Source organism: Annulohypoxylon maeteangense (genome assembly GCF_022496945.1).
Source record: "Annulohypoxylon maeteangense strain CBS 123835 unplaced genomic scaffold GGS22scaffold_9, whole genome shotgun sequence".
Classification (NCBI taxonomy): Eukaryota; Fungi; Ascomycota; class Sordariomycetes; order Xylariales; family Hypoxylaceae; genus Annulohypoxylon; species Annulohypoxylon maeteangense.
In genome coordinates this window covers 755,098-771,401 of record NW_025953256.1, presented here as the reverse complement: position 1 = coordinate 771,401, position 16,304 = coordinate 755,098, and the positions used below count along the sequence as shown (strand labels likewise).

Genomic DNA, 16,304 nt, shown 5'->3' with positions numbered 1-16,304 from the left:
AACCATTAGACTGGGACAATTCATCATTGCAACGATCTTCAAGGATTGTGTCACCTTTTTTTAATATCAGAGTTGTTTTGTTTAAGAGCTGAGTTATCTCGTATTCAGAATTTGTATAATTGTATATGGAGATAAATATACAAGTTCATCGGAAGTCGACAGCTTTTAGCTATCTTAATCGCGATTTAGAAGACTTAATTTGTTAGTTCCCGACCTACAAATATGCGATGAACCACGATCGTCAAAGACATTGCGTCTGTCTTCCCTCAGCCCTTCCCTAAAAAATTAAAATAGCTACAATAGTTGGCAGATTAGCGAGCGAAAACATGGTGCACCCGTTGTAACCGTGGGCTGGCGGGGAGAAGCACAGACGGGATCATCGGCAAGGATCGATCAAGGCTTGCGTCATATGGCATCTAGAACATTGACGTCCGTGCCGATAAACCGAGCCTTGGTAGCTTGATTAATGGTAGCTCGCCTGGGCATGCATGTAGGTATGCTACAATATGTTGTAGGCCTCGTCCATTATACCAAATAATTCGTAGTTCGACGATCGTCTAGGCTCGTAAAGTAATTCGGATGTCTACTAATATATCGTCAACTCCAATAAACATGCAACATTCACATGCATGTACCCATCTTGGACCAAGTCATTGTGCAACTGTGTTGATTCGTATTCATTTTCATATCCATCGTATCCTCGTATACCTATCCGTCCATATGTAACCAAAGCACGAAACCCGCTATGCGATGGTATCGATCAACGCCTACGCTAAACCAAACATGCCGTCCAATGCACCCGTATGCCTTGCGGTATGCGTATAAAATTCCATCATTTCCCATTGCCTCCATCCAAACTAGACTGGCTCTTCGCCCTGTTTCGAGCCATTAGCAGTCGTGATTTCGACTTGCTGTCCAATATACTTCGATATCATATCGTCTGTGTCGTGACTATACCGTGCTGACTAGGTCCGGTGGGATCGGCGTGTCCCTTCTCATGCCCGTCGCGGGATCGATCGAGTCCGCAGATCCAAACTGTTCTACCTTCGAGACCTCCGTATTGAGTGCCAGCGCCGTCGGAGTCTTCATATTTAGATCAACACTGTGGGGTGTTGTAGCCCTGCTTGAGAGTTGACTGTCCGCATCGGACATCTCAACATCCGTGCGATCCACCGTCGTGTCCGATCCTGACCCGATAGACCCAACACTAATTTTAACAGCCGTTACAGGCTCCGGCGTGGCTGCCTTTGCCGGTATAGGAGCGGGTATACGCAGTATAGGGACAGACGTAGGTGCTGGCCCTCTAGGCGTAGAAGACTCCGCCGCGGCAGCTCTGAGGGCAGCCATTGCGCCGCCCTCATTTTCCTCTTCATCTGGGTTTATAGTCCAAACCCACTTCCGCCTCTTGTCCTTCCTCCTACGCTTGTGTACCCCACGACCACTAGGTGAAAGGATGGGTGAGTCTGTACCCAACCCGTTCATACGCCTTCGCATTTCTTCGAACGGTCCTGGTGTTTCTCCGCCGTTGCGTGTCTCATCTCCCGTATATGCCATTGCAAGGTCAAGAAGCATGTCTGAATCCTCTACAACCGGTGAAGGTGTATATGGAGATGCATCGTCCGCAAGTAGGTCGACGTGAGATTTGATATACTTCTCGGTCGTGATGGTCTGCGTTAGTGGAGACACATAGCCCACATGCCTGCTAGCCTTCTCTTGCAGTCGACGCGATTGCCTTGTCGGCGTGAGAGGTGATCTAGCGCTTTGAGGTGGTAAAGGCGAGTTTCGTAATATACTGTGAAGTGACTTGTCACGAGTATACGGTGCTTTTGCAGGTGTCCCGTAAGGTGCGTAGATCACTCGCCGTCGGCTCTGGGCAGGCGAGTATGGGTATGCCTGTTTTTTCGAGTCGGCGTGGAGGAACGCAAACTTGCTGGGCTCGGATGACTCAACTGGCCCGGCAGACATTGGAGGAGTTGCCGTCATACTACTCGGAAATATTATGTCCATTTGCTGGGCCGGTGAGATAGGGTTTGCAGACAGTGGAGTTTCCGGTAAATTCGCAGTGAACGGCGTCTCTGTTTTCGACTGGCGAGTCTTGAGAGTCTCTGGGTCAGTTTGAAGCTTGAGAGGTTGAAGAAGATTGATAGCCGTTATAGGAGTCGACTGAATCGGTGTCGACCTTTCAATAGCAGTGACATATTTATTTGAGAGGGTATTGAAAGATGTCGGCGACCTAGGATTAACATTTGGTAAAGTCCTCGCTGATCTAGTGCTTGGCCCTGGTGATGACTTCGTTTGAAGAGACAATTTTGGTCTCCTAGACGACTCGGGACCTGCCATTTTGACGATATTGATAATTCGTCTCTTTAGACCTAACCTTTTGAAGCTCTACGAAAGTAAAGGTAGAAGGAAAGGAACGGTTGTTGAATATGCCACTCGGTCTGTGCTACCAGCAGACGAGGACTTCCAAGCAAACCCCCCAACCGGCCGGGATGTACTAGGGGCAGTAAGAAAAAAACTGGATGTGTGTGATAGATGCCGTTAGATGGAACACAGCGGCTATATAATACTCCTTTGACTTCAAAATTCCGAAGGTACCGGTGGGAAGGTAAAGAAGGGAGGGCAACCTGATAAGTCAGGCGCTTAGAGTAGTATGAGACTAATGCAAACTGCAGTGTGAAGCAACAACATCCTAGGCGTAAGATGAGGGGGAGGAGGGATTATGAGGATTATGAATGCGGGAAAACATATGTAGATAAAAGATCTGGACCAAAGAGAACGATAGAGATGATTGACATGTTGTGGGACTGTTGCTACAGTGAGATGCAGTCACTCCAATATCTGAATATTTGGTTGGCTATAAAAAGGGATGAGGGCTTAGAAAGCGAGGGATGATTGAAGACGCAAGCGCCGACGTATCCTTGCTTTTCTGCACGATCCTGGCTATAGATAGCCAATGGTTCACACAGCGAGGTCGGCTAACGGGTCGCTTTCGCGCATAACATTTACCGCCCTATGACTTTCTTATGGCGCCTATTCTCTCGAAGTTGGTAGCCAACCGCTTTTCCCCGCAATTCGGAAGCAGGAGTATTATATCTTGTGGACATGTTCCCAAACTTTTGAGTCTTTAATCTTCGAAGCGGTGAATTAATCATAACGATAGCCTTACAGCTGAATCGCATGTATATTTGATTTTGAACGTGCATGCTGAGAGAAGCAGGTGACTTCGAACAGTATTGGAAGGATTCTATCCCTCACCCGGACAGCGGATTGTTGGTCCTTCCAAATCCCCTATTGCATACGCCACGTTTTCGCTTTCACATCCGCCTGGCAACGGGAATTATCTTTCAAAGGCCACTAGCAGTACTAGGCGGACTTCTTCGGAGATAGATGGCATCATCGCATTCGTTCTTTTCCATCTTGGGAGAGATCTGGTTGTAACCTTGCAAACTTGCAAGACGCTCGCGGGTTTGACCGTTGATCGCTCCACTTACTAATTGGGGATCAACTTCCATCTATCCTATATAGAGAAGGCAAATTGTTTTAAAACACGTCAAAGTCTCCTAGTTGCCCAGGCTGCCCAGGTTTCTCTAGTGTTTCTTTTTGGTTTGTTCGAGTACGAATTTGCGAATGTGCGAGTGTGCGAGTGTACAAAAATAGGTATTTTTGTTCGGCCCCGATTGTACTTGGACTGTGGTTGGTGATGCATCTTTCGTGACTACCACAATTAGAACACATCTTGGCTAGCGGTGAGCCGGGTCGCTGGAAAAGGCCGGGATGAAAATAGTCCGTGCTGCATTTTTAATTTCCTGATAGACGAGGCGAACGGAACTTTGGAAGGGATGAAAAGAAAATAGAAACTGAATCAGATATGACTTTTGACTTTCGATAAGAGAAATTAAGTTATGAAATGCATAAATTCACAAATGCTGATGTCAGCAACGCTTACCAACCATTTTTAAGCCACATTACATCCGGCACTTAGAATAATGGTGGCTAGTGTCTTACAGGCAGCAACCTCCTAACCCTGAAGCTCTAACGCTCATTAGAGTCACCGCAACGTCCTCATAATTGAACCCACGTGATTACTAATTCATATTAGCTACACATCAACATCCAATGTCAAAGGACAAATATACAACTCTCCCTGACCGCGCGGCCGTTCCTAAAAATGGAACAAGATGAAGACAACAGCGCTGACGTCTGGACTCGCCAAGACGATCGCCAACAGGCCGCCAAGGAGGAACGACGACCGCGTCATCATACATTTTGTCCGTACCTACCTCCCTACCTCCATTCATCTCTCTAAATATCCCCCTCCTCCATAACCTCCATTCCAACCTCTCCAAAATCTAAAATCTCACATATATTACGCCAAGGTCGGCACTAACCAACACCATGACGCATAGGACTACGACTGCTTCTACGCCAGCGTATTCGAGAACGCCAATCCGGCGCTCAAGGGGCTTCCCCTAGGCGTGAAGCAGAAGAGCATTCTCGCAACGTGCAACTACGCCGCGCGGGCCCGGGGCGTCAAGAAGCTGATGCTGATCTCCGAGGCCCAGAAGGTATGTCCGGACCTCGTGATCGTCAACGGCGAGGACCTGACGCCGTTCCGGGACGCCTCGAAGAAGCTATGGTCGTTCCTGCGCTCGCACTCGTGGAGCGACCGCGTCGAGCGTCTAGGTCTCGACGAGGTCTTCCTCGACGTCACGGATGTCGTGGCGTATAACCAGGAGCTGCTTAACCGGAACGCCTTGCGGGACTCGTTCTTCCAGCTCTCGAGACAGGACCCGGAAAAGGGGTTTAGCTTCGACGCATCCGGGTTTTTCGGATGCGTGCAGCCTAAAGTAGATGCGGAAGATGCCGTCTCGATGCTGGGTAACCCTTCATGCGCACGCCTGCTTTTGGCGTCGCATCTAGCCGGGTACCTGCGGCTCAAGCTTGAAGAAGACTTCGGGTACACATCCAGCTGTGGTGTATCGACGAATAAAACCCTCGCCAAGCTCGCTGGTAGCGTGAATAAGCCGAGAAACCAAACAACTCTTCCCGGGCTACACGAAGATGATATCCAGGATTTTATGGATGGCCACAAGTTGCGGCAGATCCCGGGTATTGGCTCCCGCATCGCGCAGCTGGTCCAGGACCACGTGTTATCGACTACCACGGTCGCGGATTCGCACGATTTTGAGATAGGGGCTAAGGTGACGGTGCGTGACGTCCGGTTACATCCGGGATTATCCGCAGACATGCTAGAGCGAATCCTCGATCGGCCTGGCTCCGAGCGCGGTAGCGGCGAAAAGGTGTGGAACCTGCTTCACGGGGTCGACACCTCCGAAGTCAAGGAAGCGAGTGACGTGCCGACGCAAATCAGCATCGAGGATACGTACATGTCGAAGCCGCTCAACACACCGGCCGAGATAACACGGGAGCTGCATGCTCTCGCCACATCGCTCGTTAAACGTATGCGCGTGGATCTTACCACGATTGACGAAGCCGACCCCTCGGATCCTACCTCGCAGCACCAAGAACAGCCACAGCTGCGTTGGGCCGCTTATCCTAAGACACTCCGGCTATCGACCCGCTGCCGACCAAAAAATACCGCCACCGGCTCCACTCCAGCGCCAGAAAGTTTCAGTCGGAGTTCCCGCAGCCAACCACTCCCAAGCTATGTCCTTAACCTCAAGGACGAAAGCGTCGAGACCGTCGCAGAGCGGCTAGCTTCGGAAGCTCTGCTCCCTCTATTCCGACGTCTACATGCCGAACGTCAGGGATGGAACCTAGCTTTGATTAATATATGCGTGACGAACATGGTCATGATGGCGGGCTCCGGTGAGTCGGGGAACGGTGCAGGGATGGGAGGTGGTCGGAACATTGCCCGTATGTTTCGGACACAGGAAGATAAGCTGCGGGAGTGGACTGTTTATGACACTACGCCCGTGTCCAATAATTCCGTGTCTCCATCCATATCCGCCTATGGTACCGACAATACCGAGACTAGAGAGGAGAAAGAAGATGAAATGTTGAACGTTGTGGCCACAGAAGGTCAAGCAGCTAAACCCGTCGCAGTATCGCTTGACCCGGATGAAGACGCCTGGGAAGAGGAAGAGGAAGATGAATCCCAAAGATGCCATCTCTGTGGGCATGCCATCCCTATTTTTGCAACATTGGCGCATGAGAGGTTCCATAGCATCGGAGACTAATAAGGCACTTCCCAGATATCGGTATTCCTGCTTCTAGTAGATAGTTTAGATACCCTTTGAAATTTAACATGATACCCCAAGACGCAACAAGACAGACACCTTCCAAATCACCCGCCCCAGTGAAGTAATATAGATATATATGTCCATTCATTCGATTTATTAAAATGTAGCAAATTAGTGTTAAACGTTGACCGTGGGGGTATGGGTAATGCAATCGACCGTTAACCGTCATTCAGCTCATTTTTTAACACGCTCTCGAGAGACAAAACCCACCCGCCGTTCCAGTCTCTGCAATTCCCGTATAACGTCAACTCCGGAGGTATCAATAACCAAAAAATGCACCTTGGTAAGCTTTGAAAGATCAGAATACCACCCACCGCTCTTCACCCCTGGTTTTTTTAGTTCGTCGCTCGCCTGGTTCGCTGCGACCCGAACCCCAGCCCAAGTAAACTCCGGCCTAAAAGCAAAGATCGCAGGTCCTTCGGCCCATCCTCTTCGTCCTCCTCATCATAGACTAGGAAGAATACACTTATCAAAACACCACTCGCCGTACCGATAAGATCATAATCGTTCCAGCTCTTCGTTACCTTTTAATAGAGCTTCGAGCCATTCCCCTGCTATTGAAAGCATGGTGCTCTTACTATATCCGCCTCCCTTAAGGTTCGGAACAAGCTCACTGAGATCATCAAAACCCTCTTTAATTGCACCTCTTCTCTTTTGCTCGCTCTTAATGTGATTTTCTCTCTTCTGAGAATCTGTGAGATTTTCTCGTGGTGTTTTCCCTGCATTTAGGGTGGACTTTCTCCGCTTTCCGGGTGCATCTGGGGTAACTGAGGAGATATCCGGGGTCGCTTTTAGATCTGGTTTTGACTTGCGTTTTCTAGCCACGGCTTTCGGGGGTATGGATGTTAAATCTTCCACGTCTTCAACTTCTGACTTCCCCTTGCTTTTACTCTTACGACGCTTAGCAGGCGGGGCCTCAAGATCAAACTCTTCTTTGACATAACCATTTGCATTGCCATCAGGTCGAGCAATAGATGAGCTCTCTCCATTTGTTGAAGGAGACGGTGGCCGAGTCGTTGCAGCGCTGTGACTGATAGTGAGGACTCTTAAAGCACCTAACCGTTTCTGCTCGAGCAGTTCACTGGATTCGTGGTCGGGTGGAACATAGCCTTGTGTTCTGGCAAAATTTGAATCGGAACCCCACTGTAACTCGGGTGCTTCGATTGATCGTTGGCTCATAAGGCCCTGAGAATTACCAAACATCATATCTGTAAAAAGCGTGTCGGCGCCGTTGGAAGTATGTCTACGGCGCATAGTACTACTTTGGTCGGGAATATGATTTCGGGGTAATGATCTCATTTGATCAACATGACCACCATTATGTTGAGAGGGCACAACTGGTGCTCTGCTTATACCATTTGCTCCGGGTTGGTGACCATTCTGGTGGCCATGGTGAAGGGATGTTAAGACTGCCGCCACGTCGGCGTGTGCGCTCTGCTCGATCGGCGTGTGGGGTGTCGGGGCATTATGAAGTTGATGTGTGTGTTCGAGCTGTAATGGCGGTTGTGACGGGGTCGGTGGTGGCGGCATCATATTTTGACCAAATGTAAATACATCTTGATATGTAGTAGCAGGTATTCCGTTCATTAGAGAAGCGGAGGGTTGCTGAGGCTGTTGTCCATACGACGTGCTATGGCCTAAGAATGCTGGTGGGAGTTGACTTATCCACTGCTCGCTGAAATTGAGCCCCTCCCCGTATGAAATACCCGGGTAATGGTTGGTCGTCATGTCTTCGAAGAAAAGGTTGAGTGCTCTATTATCGTCTTGGGTGAGCAGAGGATCTCCCGGGGGAGGTGTCGGAGCTCTAAGGAATAAGAATTCTTGATCAGATACGTGATCTACGGAAAACGGTTAGTCCCTAGGGTTTAAACGACACCGATGCGAATTGCTTAGGAACAGTAAAATAGACATACAGCCAAACGGCGCATTGCCGTCAGGCGCTTGAGAAGAACCCATTTTGGGACGCTGTATGCACGCGGCGCTCATGAGTGCTTCTTGTTCACGGTTCGATCGCGAAATGTAGAGTGCCTTATGCAAACGGGTTCAGGTCAAGGTTCGACGGCAGAGAGTTCGTAATAGTGGTATCGGTATTTACGGGGCAAGCGAGGAGTAGAGGTCGGGGCCTGTTAGGCATGCGTGACATAGGTAGGGACTGCAAGACAGTATATTCGAAAAATGGCAGGCCTCCGCAGCGGGGAGGAAGATTTGGTTGATTGGATATTGGAGGAGGGATCGTCGTTACAACAAAGTGTGCGGTCCAGACTCGCGACAAGGCTGTTCGGTTGCAGCCCGGATCAATGGTCAAAAGAGGAATAGTAGCGGAGTTGTCAGAGAACTTCTGCAAATCGTCGGACAGAAAGGAATACGACAGCCCCTGAGTATAGGAGCTGAGGATAGCTTCGACATTGATTTAGACTAAGAGAGTAAATCTATATCCCGAGGTTGATGACGCATTACGGGAAAGGATCTTCAATGCTCCATAGATAGCCCAGAAGTTATAGTAGTATGTATCATATGAAGTAGACTAGATGACCAGATGAACCTCAGGTTGGGGTTGGCTAAGGTAGATAATAGATAGGTAAGGTAAGGTAGAGTAAGATCAAGTAAGACGTTGTAAATTATTTGGGATGTGTGGATGATGTGGATGTGTGTGGATGGAAGTGTGGAGAGTGGTCAGTCTAGTAGCATGTCAACAGGTTAGTTTCTGGCATGGTTGTGGTTGCCTGCATGTTGCAATTCGAGGAAACGAAAAAAAAAAAAAAGAAACTAGAAACTGGAAACTGGAAAAATAAAAAATAATAAAAAAATACAAATGCAAGAGCGACAGTCAACTCAAACAAGACCATAGAACTCACTTAAGGTAGTGTGACACCTAATAGGTAATTGGACAGAAAGAGGAGAGAATGACGAGCAGGAACTTATTCGAAGTCTAAGACTATTCGTTGGAGAAAACCGAGTCGATTAAACCATACACACCTTCCTTCCTTTACTCCGCAATAGTTGCTCAGTCACCTGCCACTGAGCAGTTATTAGCAAGAGGCAAAGAGGCAGCAGCAAAGCACCTGGGTAAGCAGCAAGCAAAACCCAACAACCTAGCCACGCTCTTTCTTCTTCTCTCTTTTTTTCTTAGGTAGCAGGTAGGCAGATGCGCTAAAACCATTTAGGTAATCCATTCATCCTTACATTAGCTAAGGTAGCACAGCGTTAAGTACCGGTAGTGAAATGAAATGAGGGGTAAAAGAGAATTTGAAGCTATGAGCCTATCGATGGTCTTCCTTTAACGGACCCGCCTGAACACTTACAGCTATAAAAATGTAAGTCAAGAAGCAGACTGGCAGACCAAGGTTATTTCTTGGTGATCGAATAGTTAAGCGAGCATTGTCAATATTTCTTCGCAAAGAGACAAGTTCCAATCATAATTCTTGTTATTATTCCTCATTAGTAAAACCCTCAAGGTACCTAGTACCTATCCGATCAAGTCTAAACTACATGGGTGAAATGATAAGCGTTTCTCCAGGTTCTTGAATACCGTACTATTTTAGTTCTCTTAGTTCTTTTAGCAACTTCAAGTTGTCAAGGATCAAATGTGAGAAGGCGGAGGTGACTTGATATAGCGATATCTTTCTTAAATACCGTTGTACTTGGCCACCGCGTTACTTTATTTGGTTTAGGTGAGTTACTTCTAGTACTTGACTCGGACATCTGCATTGCATAAACGTTTCTTAACTTCCATCATCGAGTCCACTGTTGTTCTTGAATCTTGGCAGGGGAAAAGCTCCGAGGTGCAATCACATGCCAATTTCTTTCTTTCTTTCTCTCCAGCTTTCTCTCCAGCTTTCTCGTCTTTACCACAAAAAAACATCACTATCGTATTGCGGTCCCTATCTCGATCGTGTCAAAAACAATATGGTACCAAGAAAGAACTAGTCCAGATATCATCGAGTCAGGTCGAGCTACTCATACCAAAAGGAGTAACCCAAGTTCCACATACTGCTCATCTACCATCCAATCGTCGCTTCATCGTCGAGTTGTCGTTGCGTGCACACAGACTGTATTGCCAACGGAGCCCATGAGCCAAGACAGGGGTTATCTCCGACTGTGTTCTAGTCAATTACGTGCGTACTATACGGATCCGTACATTGTTCACAGGCAACTATAATCACCCAACCTAGATGCATGCTGCCCGTTGCAGTAGCTTTAAACATTTTCTCCTCCGTTGCATACTCGTTGCAGTACTACAACGCTGTGCTAAAAATTACGTCGTCTAGAAGACATCGAACCAAAGGAGACATTTCGGCCGAAATGAAGTGTTAGCTGATCCTGAGATGTCAGCTACAACGTTCTGGCGTTCGCCATAATAGATATTTCGGTGACCCGATTTGGGTACTCATTAAGGATTATTTAGGCCGTCTTACTGAAATTTTCGAAAGTACGTTCCTTTAAATCTCTTCCAGGTTTACAGTTGCGTGGGATTAACCCTACGTGGACGGATCGATACAGATAGAGATACATGCATGCATAAAACCGAGTCTGGTTTTATAAATTGAGAGGCAAGAGTGGCATGACCAAAAGATTCCTTACTTTCTCGAACGAATAGACCTGCCAGTCTCGTTTCCTTGGGCACCACCCGCTTCTCACCTCGGCTGAATCGCCAAAGGCGACTAGTCACCCAATTTCCCCTTGGCATACATACGGCAAGGGGCGGTATTGTCCGGTATTGTTTTATTAATTTTTCTATGCATCCGTTCAACACCATTACCTCATCGCCCGGCTTTTGAACATCACCATGTTTATATCTCGGCACGTATAGCGTCCGATTGTAACCTCCTGCCGGATTTCTTCATCATAACCCGGCTCGCCGGCACTTCCCGTGGCGCCAGTGAACGCCAATGAACGCCAATTGAGATGCTATTATCTTGACAAGGCGTTTCCGCCGAAGCCACGCAGATCTAAAACAGCACGGACGCTTTAGGGACGCCGCATCTAAGATCCCTTGTAGTACGTACCTGGTCTTTCAGCCCCTTTCCGTCGTATTTGTAGCAAAACAAATCAGCCTCTCGATCTAAATCTATTACTTATTTCGGACCCCGCGGCCAACCGTCAACCTCGACATTCCCAAAAAGGCACTATAGTACAGTGAACACTGAACAGATCTACCTCAGTCAACTATATATCCTGTTGATGGATCACCGATAAGTATACTATTATTAAACATCGAAGTCTCGTTACCGGGTCGCAGGTGGCGGCGTGTCGCGTAGCTGACGCGATACGATACCCGTGCCGTGGCGTTGTAACGATGACATCTACACTACTTTCACCAAGCACCCGACGGAAACTGGATGAGTCTATACCACCCCTACTCAGACCACTCATTCGGGCCTATGTCCTAGGCTACGCTTCTGCTGTAGCACCAAGGCTCCTCACGTTGGTGCTACAATATGTAACTAGAAGGAGGAAAAACAAGGGTGTTGCGAGTGCCATTCGGCCCCACGACTCCTTCATCACATCCCTGCAACGTATCCTGCGTGGGGGACTAGAACTTCAGAGATTCCCAACCTTCTGTGCTGCCCTCGTAGGCGGAACTACGTTACTAGAGGTAAGACTGCTCGTAATTGGTTTATGATTTAATGATCTTATATTTTATATTTTATATTATTTTCGTTCGTTTCGAGTAACCTAGGTCATGTTATCGTGAAAGATTAAAGCTAACTTACCCGCTCTGAAGGTTTTGCTTGGTACAGCTTTTAACCGTCTTCTATCGACGAGCCAACTTACATCGTTGACCCGAAAAAGGCAAGTTCTGAATTCGTTGACAACTCTCGATGTTTCATTGGGAAAGCTTGGCGTCGGTATACTACCTTAGCGCATATTCCAACCCTATCATTACTTAAAACGCTCAACTAACCTTCGTCCAACTAGACTTTTAACCTGGTTGTCGTCTTTCATCTCGGCTTGGCTAAGTCTCCGATTACTACAGTCGAAGGAGAGCGATAGCTTTGCAGAGACCATCGGAATTAGCCAAGACTCGTTGGAAAATGCTAAGCAAGAGACGATTCGATATGCCGGACGAACATTGGACTTGACATTGTTCGCCTCAACTAGGGCTCTTGATGTTATAATTGGGGAAATATGGTCCCGGAAGAGATCGCATAGGGTCACGGCCGAAAAATGGACCCGCGGCGAATCGCTAATATCTAAGTTAACCGACCCTACGATATTTGCGACTTCATCCGCGTTGATCATGTGGGCATGGTTCTACTGCCCTTCGAAGTTACCCAAATCCTACACGAAATGGATTAGTTCAGCCGCTTCCGTAGACTCCCGGCTCATCGAAGCGCTTCGGCGATGTCGGAGCGGTGAACTCCTCTACGGTAAAGAGACCGGACAAGCGGGATTGCTTCAATCCATGTGTGCGGACTTCAAGTGGCCGCTAGAGTGGGGCGATCCGGCTAAATCTATCCCGTTCCCTTGTGAGGTTGTCCATATGGGATGTGGGCCAAATTGCGAGCACCATGCCTTATCCCGATTTTATCGATCTTTTCAGTGGGCCATGGCGACGTACCTCCCCGTCAACCTCTTCACTAAGAAAAGGGACCTAAAGGGTATTAAAGCTGCCTTTATATCTGCGGCGCGCTCCTCGTCGTTCTTAGCTGCGTTTATCGCACTCTTCTACTATGGCGTGTGCTTAGCGCGAACGAGGATTGGCCCACACTTCATCGGAAAAGACACAGAGGCTAGACAGAAAATTGACTCGGGTCTCTGTGTAGGGTCCGGGTGCTTCTTATGCGGATGGAGTGTTCTCATCGAGAAAGCCGCCCGGAGGAAGGAACTAGCGCTGTTCGTTGCTCCAAGGGCCATGGCTACGCTTTTACCTAGACAATACTCTCTAGACAAGCAATGGCGGGAGACTTTCGTCTTTGCGTTTAGTACAGCAGTTGTATTTACGTGCGTACGCGAGAATCCGAAACGGCTGCGTGGCGTTCTGGGGAAGGTGTTGGGGTTTGTTATGGAAGCGCAGCCACGATGATCTATTTCGCAAGTATCCAGGTTTTACCCTAGGTGATGTTTTCTTCTCTTCTACTTGTTCATCATCATTTGACGTTTTATTTGGGAGCCTTTTTCCTTTTTTTTAGGAGGATAGATATTTGCATTGGGTTGGATAGGAGCATCGACCGGAATATACGGGGACTAGGGTGGGATCAATTTGGATTCCTAGTCTAGAAGATAAAATATTAGGGACAGACTTGTGGCATTTAACAATTGCATATGCTAGAATAATGTAATGTCTTTTGAAACCCATCGTTACGATGAAGTCTACTGGTTTCTCGCTTGATGAACTACCCGACGCGATATCTCTTCTAGTGGTATATGGATATGCTACACCGATGATATATGATAGAAAGGGGTTACAAATCTTGATAAACCACTTGAGAATGGCTATCCATCCTAGAAGGTAAATTTTGCTCAATCGCCTACCCAAGATCCCAAATCCCAATCCCATTGCTAACCCCTATCCGTATCCGATTGGCTCACGACGCGCGTCCAGAGACTACCTACATAAGTAGATATGTAAGGAATTATCAAAACCATGTGTTACTTACAACACAACGTTTCTCAAAGATATAAGCTCTTTCTAATCCAGATCCGATATATGACAAAACAAAGCTGTACCACGGAAACGTGTGTACGTTTCGCGGTATACAGTCGAGATCTTCATCGTGTGACACTGGAAAAGGGATGGGGAGACGTCGAACGAAGGATACGTTACGCCCTGTTACATGTATGTATGTATGTATGTGTGTAAGTATGTGTACGGCACGGGAGATCAAGCATACCTGCCTAATCTTGTACGCGCCAAGGAGAGAGTTGACGTGTCGTACTCGAGAGATACTGATATTTGAACATGTCTCTGAATTAGTGTAGTCATTGACTTTCGTGGTGGTTGAAGAACCGGAGATTCCATCCAATCCGTTAAATCCGCGTGTCTAGGCGTAACGTCGAAAGCAGCGCCGAAGATACCATCGCAAACGAAACGAACCAAACCAACCACCTTGTGAAAAATCATAGTATTACTACATTTCTATCATCACCCATGAGAGCCACATACATGACCCCATCATCACCATCCCCAATCTCACGACCGCAACCAACTACAAACCCCCAACACAAAAACACAAACCAGCGCATCGCTCCTCACAGTCCCCAGTATCTGCCCATACCTCAACGCATGCTGCGCATACGCCTTAACCCTCCCAGGCAAGAACCCCGTAACCGTCCACATCCAACCCTTCGGGGGCTCGCGCCCCTTATCGAAGAAATACCGCGTCGTAAGCAGCACCGCCTCCACAGACGTAAACACATAGAAGAAATACGCGCGCGTGCGCTCGATATCGCCTGTATCCACATCGCCAACACCACCACCACTGCTGCTAATAGAAGCGTTCTTGCGCTCAGCAAGGGAGCCCGTGAACGTCGTGCTGAACGCAACATACAGCCCCAGACCCAGCGCAAACACGGCATGCAGTATCCGCCACAAGTTCGCCGTCTTATTCGTCGCGACCTGCTGGGCCTGCTGCATTGGATTCGGCGCGCCGGCTCCGGCATTCAGACCGCCTAGACCGCCCATCAGTCCCTCCATCGGCGTTCCGGCGAACGGGTTCGCGCCGCCGGAGCCGGGCATCCCGCCTCCGGACATCATCTGCTGCAGCATCTTCATCATCGGGTCTTCGTCCATGCCCTCCATTCCGGGCATCGGGCCGAGGCCGGGGCTGTTCATGAATGGGTTTGCGCCTGGTGGTGGGGGCGTGCCGCCCATGCCTCCCATGCCGCCGAGCAGGAGCTGCCGGATCTGCGCGTCGGAGATGTCGTCGGGTAGGTCGCTAGGAGTCGGCTGGCGGTTTGTAGTAGGTGGCTTGTAGAAGTGTTCCGAAATATCTACCTCCTCCGGATCGCCATGTTGTTCTGGAGCCGGGGCGGCCGTCGCGTCAGCAGCTGGTGAAGATGAAGTTGTGGTTGTTTGTTCCGGCGCCGTGTTAGGGTCTGAAAACGACTGCGGCAGGGGATCTAGTTGGTAAGGTTAGAGGCTGTAATCATAATGGTTGGGTTGGCATTTATATATCTCACCTCGTTGTATGCCTCCGCCGAGCCCCGTTATCTTGTTCAGTCGGTCGGCTCCGCCAAGCTTGATCTTAGCCTCGCGGCGCTTCTTGCGTAGAGAAGCCTGCGATATGGTTTTCGCGGCAGCCGCGTCTTCAGCTGCTAGAGAGCTTTCCGTCATTGTTGAGGTGAAATGCAGACCGTGGTAAATGGATGTTGTGCAATCAAGATGCGAGGATGAGTTTGGGTGCGTTGTACAAAATGTACAGAAGGACAGCTGTGTCGAATAATACAATTGACGTAGCAATTCCAAAGTTGATGGGGCTTCCGCTTTATCGATAACCTTATCATTAGCGGGGACAAGGATACAAGTTTAGTCTCAACTTCAACGTCACTGGCTAGAATATTCGCTGCTTTTGCTGTTGATTAGAAATTTTCGGTTCGGGCTGTCGGAGCGAGTCGTGGCCACGCTCCGGCTAAAAGCGGCGTGATCTTGAACTTACAGTAGGTAGCTCAAAAGTAACTTTTTTTTTTATAATTGGCATTTATCGCGATTGAATTATTTTTCTATAGGCGAAAGCCATAAAGTGCACAATGCACCGTTCCCTGTCGTCAATATGGTCCAAAAGAGTATTCAATATTGCAGAACATTCAAAGCCGCTTGAGCTGCCTTTATTCTTATGCCCCTCTATATATCGCACATTACCTCGTCGAGGGTTAAGTGCTGTCGCATTCCCGTCGCAAAGACGAGCTTCAAAATGGAGAGTACAGCATCGTTGTTTGCATGCGCAGACAGCTGTGGAGGACCGCTTACCACCACCCGACGATGATACCCAGAAGTCCCCCCCTGTTAGACCCCAAGTGGCTGCTAAACTGCTACCGAGACAATGTTGGGGCTGTGGCGCTTTATCGCAAATAACCTCCCCCAATCTAGCGGGATAC

At 48.4% G+C, this 16,304-nt stretch overlaps 5 protein-coding genes across 5 annotated transcripts; 2 read left to right on the top strand and 3 right to left on the bottom strand.

Annotated features, from left to right (window-relative positions):
* Nucleotides 1–594: 594 nt before the first annotated feature.
* GGS22DRAFT_164230 (uncharacterized protein) lies at nucleotides 595–2,734 on the bottom strand. Its single transcript, XM_047961498.1, has one exon. It carries the CDS (start codon nucleotides 2,338–2,340, stop codon nucleotides 952–954), a length of 1,389 nt encoding a protein of 462 aa, XP_047818564.1. The 5' UTR covers nucleotides 2,341–2,734; the 3' UTR covers nucleotides 595–951.
* Nucleotides 2,735–3,960: 1,226 nt separating this feature from the next.
* On the top strand, nucleotides 3,961–6,326 carry GGS22DRAFT_146333 (DNA/RNA polymerase). Its single transcript, XM_047958891.1, has 2 exons — nucleotides 3,961–4,271; nucleotides 4,410–6,326. The coding sequence occupies exons 1-2, from the start codon at nucleotides 4,182–4,184 to the stop codon at nucleotides 6,201–6,203; spliced, it is 1,884 nt and encodes a 627-aa protein (XP_047818563.1). The 5' UTR covers nucleotides 3,961–4,181; the 3' UTR covers nucleotides 6,204–6,326.
* A 157-nt stretch (nucleotides 6,327–6,483) lies between these two features.
* GGS22DRAFT_146346 (uncharacterized protein) lies at nucleotides 6,484–8,651 on the bottom strand. Its single transcript, XM_047958892.1, has 2 exons — nucleotides 8,180–8,651; nucleotides 6,484–8,104 (listed from the first exon to the last, which is right to left on the bottom strand). The coding sequence occupies exons 1-2, from the start codon at nucleotides 8,250–8,252 to the stop codon at nucleotides 6,765–6,767; spliced, it is 1,413 nt and encodes a 470-aa protein (XP_047818562.1). The 5' UTR covers nucleotides 8,253–8,651; the 3' UTR covers nucleotides 6,484–6,764.
* Nucleotides 8,652–11,067: 2,416 nt separating this feature from the next.
* On the top strand, nucleotides 11,068–13,344 carry GGS22DRAFT_146308 (uncharacterized protein). Its single transcript, XM_047958890.1, has 3 exons — nucleotides 11,068–11,862; nucleotides 11,992–12,059; nucleotides 12,186–13,344. The coding sequence occupies exons 1-3, from the start codon at nucleotides 11,563–11,565 to the stop codon at nucleotides 13,291–13,293; spliced, it is 1,476 nt and encodes a 491-aa protein (XP_047818561.1). The 5' UTR covers nucleotides 11,068–11,562; the 3' UTR covers nucleotides 13,294–13,344.
* Nucleotides 13,345–14,145: 801 nt separating this feature from the next.
* GGS22DRAFT_164222 (uncharacterized protein) lies at nucleotides 14,146–15,673 on the bottom strand. The gene is made up of 2 exons (XM_047961497.1): nucleotides 15,390–15,673; nucleotides 14,146–15,329 (listed from the first exon to the last, which is right to left on the bottom strand). The coding sequence occupies exons 1-2, from the start codon at nucleotides 15,541–15,543 to the stop codon at nucleotides 14,401–14,403; spliced, it is 1,083 nt and encodes a 360-aa protein (XP_047818560.1). The 5' UTR covers nucleotides 15,544–15,673; the 3' UTR covers nucleotides 14,146–14,400.
* Between the last annotated feature and the right edge of the window lie 631 nt (nucleotides 15,674–16,304).